Here is a 2,629-nt window from a genome sequence, read left to right as displayed (position 1 = left end):
AGATGGCCAATGCTGAGCTAAACATGTTTACTAACCTCAGTTTACTAACCTATTCACATTCAGCGCTTCGTTGTTTGGATCTTGTTGTATGACATGTTAAAGCCTAAAGTTTATGATGAATGGCTCAGCCGCTGCCAGTGTTTGTTGTCCTCTCTCACGTGCGGCCGCGCTCAGCAGATGTTACGTGTTACGTAACATGAACATTGTTCATGAGTCCAAGTCAGGTCTGAAGTCACTGTGTGTGAAAATCTCTGGTGGATAACCAAAGTTTCTGACCTTGTGCATAGGGTGGAACAGAGGTCCGTAGAGCATAGCGGTGTGGGCCTCTAAACTTTGCGCCAAAAATGAAATAGTATCAGGTGATAAAGTTTGAGTAGGAAGGTATATGACAGTAGTAACGTGTTTTTCAGAAATTATTTTGACAATTACCATAGAAATGAATAGCATGATGTAATTTTATGGGGCACTGAAATATACTGCAAGTCATAAACCCCAGTAAAGAAAGTCTATCAGCGCCTCCACAGTTTTCACAAGTTGTTTGTCACTCTTGGTGGAAAGTTTAATAAGATCCTTGGAGGGTATAGTACCTGATAAAAACACTTCACAGGCTCAAACTGTTCACATTCTGAAGTTTGGAAATGAGCACATACTAATTTCAGGGTCAGGTAACTGTGAATAAATAAGGTAATCCAATACAGGGGAATGTTATTCCAGTCTTCAAAGTGAGGCCTCCTTTTTCAGATTTTATTCACATGTTGCTTGAAATTATCTGCCTGTTTTATGAACTGAGATATAATGCTTGAATTTATTAATGGACGAAGACTTAAATGTAACATATATAACTCTTGATGGGTTTGTGGAAGTCCACAACTACAGATACATTTATTTTACAATAATTTTATTTGTATATATTTTAGTAGTCTGCAGTAATTCTACTATTGTGTACCTTATCTGGATTCACAAAAACCTCCATGAGCCTATGTATGTTTTTATTGCAGCTTTGTTAATCAACTCTGTTGTTTTCAGCAATGCTATCTACCTAAAGCTTTTAATTGACCTTTTATCCGAAAAACCAATCATATCTTATTCAGCCTGTCTCTTTCAATATTTTATGTTTTACTCTATAGGCGGTTCAGAATTCTTACTTTTGGCAGTCATGTCCTATGACAGGTATGTTTCTATATGTAAACCTCTGCAATATCCAACTATCATGAAGAAATCCACTGTCATTACGTGCCTGGCTTTAGCTTGGCTTGTACCTGCTTGTCAGCTTGTGGTATCAGCAACAATGAGCGTTTATGAAAAGCTCTGTAGTTTTACACTTAAAGTAATTTTTTGTAATAACTCAATTTACAAACTTCATTGTGTGAGTTCAAGAGCATTATCTATATATGGTGTGTTCCTTTTGCTAAATGTTGCACTTTTTCCATTGCTCTTTATACTTTTTACATATGCAAAACTATTTACAATAACCTATAGTAGTTGTAGAGAAGTCCAGAAAAAAGCTGCACAGACCTGCTTACCTCACCTGTTGGTTTTGATAAACCTTGCCTTGTTGGGCACTTTTGATGTTGTTATAGTTAGACTGGAATCTGATATTCCAAAAACTGCACATTTAATTATGACTTTACAAATGCTTTTGTATCATCCTCTCTTTAATCCAATGATATATGGACTAAAGATGAAAGAAATCTCTAAACACCTCAAACAGTTGTTACGTCAAGACAAAATGAACTAATGTATCAACACTGATAATTGATTCTGATATAACAATGCAGAGATGTGATTTCTCTGATCCTTGAAAAGTATTTCATGTCAGGATTTCTTTTGATAACACCACTACCACTACCTTCAAAAATGTGATGACTGATCAGTTTTCAGCAGTTACTCTGTAACCTCTGAAGTTTCATTCTGAATGTTTCATGTGAATTCAAATTAATTGTACCACTGCAGAACCGTAGTAATACGTTTTACATTAACTAGAGATCTCATTACACCTGCTTTAACCTCTTACTCTGTATAAGAGTTGGTCTCTTGGATATCCAGCAATGGTTTCAAGCCCAAGGCCTCTGGAATAATAGTCATTCTATCAACCCTAACCTCCTAACCCTAACATCTACTTAGCTATCTTATTTTAAATCATTTCTGAATTAATTCATTTATCACAATGTAGTCCCTGATCCTTTAATTAACTCTGCTCTCTTACAGTAGTTTTTATCTTATATTTTTAACTACTTTATTTTTACAGCTGTCTTGTTTTTATTCTGTTATTACATTAATTTTTAAAACACTCTGCTTGTTTAATGGATGACCTCTTTATTAATATGGCCACAAAGCGTTGTAAATGCTGAAAACGTCATTGTACTGTTTTATTTTATAGCTGCCTAGTTTTTAGTCTGTATTATCAAATTATTGTTGTTTATATTTTCATTAAACGTTTTAAAACACTATGTTCACTTGTTCAGTTTATGAATATGGCCATTAAGCATTTTAAATGTTGAAATGGTGTGACAGGGTGATAAATGTTTTAGTGAATAGTTCAAACTGAACATCATACACTGTAAACCTCTGATAAACACAGTCTGAACTTCACTCTATTAGCATTAAAATAAAATTGAATAATATTGTT

General features: G+C 34.4%; 1 protein-coding gene across 1 annotated transcript; it reads left to right on the top strand.

Annotated features, from left to right (window-relative positions):
* Window positions 1–796: 796 nt before the first annotated feature.
* On the top strand, window positions 797–1,738 carry LOC119915323 (olfactory receptor 6N2-like). Its single transcript, XM_038734862.1, has one exon. The coding sequence runs from the start codon at window positions 812–814 to the stop codon at window positions 1,736–1,738; it is 927 nt and encodes a 308-aa protein (XP_038590790.1). The 5' UTR covers window positions 797–811.
* Window positions 1,739–2,629: the final 891 nt, after the last annotated feature.

The sequence above is a fragment of the Micropterus salmoides genome, unplaced genomic scaffold, assembly GCF_014851395.1.
Source record: "Micropterus salmoides isolate LMB-PRFRI ecotype aquatic unplaced genomic scaffold, ASM1485139v1 Ms_hic_scaffold_2061, whole genome shotgun sequence".
NCBI classification, from domain to species: domain Eukaryota; kingdom Metazoa; phylum Chordata; class Actinopteri; order Centrarchiformes; family Centrarchidae; genus Micropterus; species Micropterus salmoides.
The sequence above is the reverse complement of the archived record's forward strand: the minus strand, read 5'-3'. Positions and strand labels throughout refer to the sequence as shown.

Excerpts from the sequence above, each read along its gene's own strand:
- LOC119915323 (XM_038734862.1), top strand. The coding sequence starts at position 812 with ATGGACGAAGACTTAAATGTAACATATATAACTCTTGATGGGTTTGTG.